Genomic DNA, 1,108 nt, shown 5'->3' with positions numbered 1-1,108 from the left:
CTCCGCATCCCGCACCCCCGCCCGCCTCCGCACCTGCTCCGGGGGAATGCCCAGCTCCGCCAGCAGCCGCCTGCGGGCCGCCCTGCGCACCCCGACCGCGTCCTTCTCCTCCAGCTCCGCAGGCTCGTACAAGGGGTGGCTGGAACAGGAGTCGGTGAAATACCCTAGAAAGGGGCGTGGGAAATTTTCCCTCATTTTATTCTCAAAGCCGACGGGCTACAGACACTCGGCGCTTTGGGTGAGAAAGCCTGGGTCTGGCATCTGCAGCCTGGCGGCGAGAACAGCGGGTTTGTCCAGGGCAGGGGCCTCCGAGTGGGCGCCTGGCAGGCTGGTCCCAGTGGGGGGAACGGCCTCGCTGCCCCGCTGCCCTGGCTCCAGACGCTGCCCCACAATCTCAGAGAGGCTGGGACAGGGTCGCGCGCAGCCCCACAGCCTCAGGGGACCGGAGATGCCATCGACGCGGGAGGCGGCGGGCTGGGGCGCAAGCCGGGGACTGGCCTCTCTGGCCGGCCGGGCGTTCCTGGTGGGAGGTCCCGCAGCTGTGGCCGAGGTGGCCGGAGAAGCTTCCATCCTGTCAGAACTTCAGCGCCTTTAGGGTCCCCTTGAAGCGATTTACTCCGGAGATGCAGCGCGTCCTAGGGGCGCTGACGCTGTGTGCGAGACCTCAGCTCAGGGCCCCCCATGTGGTGTGGGTCCAGCTCACTGCAACCTCAGACCCCGCGCTCAAGGAACCCGACCCCCTCGGCCTCTCAGAGGCTGGGACTGCCGGCCTGCACCACTGAGCCCACCCTAAAGTTGTGATTTTAAGAAGTACAAAAATAAATAAATAACTGAAAATGAACAAAAAGCCAAACCTAAGACTTGTAAAATGATTTTTATCATTATCTCATCAGTTTCATGCTAAATGCTGTTTATTTTTGTCCCTCAAATCCTTACTCCACACAAAAAAATCTTTCTTTCCTTCTTTCTTTTCTTTCTTTCTTTCTTTCTTCCTTTCTTTCCTTTCTTTCCTCAGAGCCTCAAACTGTACCCCTGGGTAGAGTGCCCTGGCATCACAACTCTCAGCAACCTCCAACTCCTGGGCTCAAGCAAGTCTCCTGCCTCTGCC

General features: G+C 59.3%; 1 protein-coding gene across 1 annotated transcript in view; it reads right to left on the bottom strand.

The window, feature by feature from the left end:
• IDI2 (isopentenyl-diphosphate delta isomerase 2) overlaps positions 1-1,108 on the bottom strand; it is a 4,681-nt gene that overhangs the window by 1,098 nt on the left and 2,475 nt on the right. Inside the window, exons 2-3 of the mRNA XM_003786899.2 lie at positions 832-854; positions 34-216 (exon numbers count right to left, since the gene is read on the bottom strand). Of these exons, the coding sequence (XP_003786947.1) occupies positions 34-216; positions 832-854 (206 nt within the window). The remainder of the gene's footprint in view (positions 1-33; positions 217-831; positions 855-1,108) is intronic.

This window comes from Otolemur garnettii, unplaced genomic scaffold, assembly GCF_000181295.1.
Source record: "Otolemur garnettii isolate 467f Iridium unplaced genomic scaffold, OtoGar3 scaffold00019, whole genome shotgun sequence".
NCBI lineage: Eukaryota > Metazoa > Chordata > Mammalia > Primates > Galagidae > Otolemur > Otolemur garnettii.
Note: the sequence above shows the minus strand (reverse complement) of the source record. Positions and strands in the feature narration are given on the sequence as shown.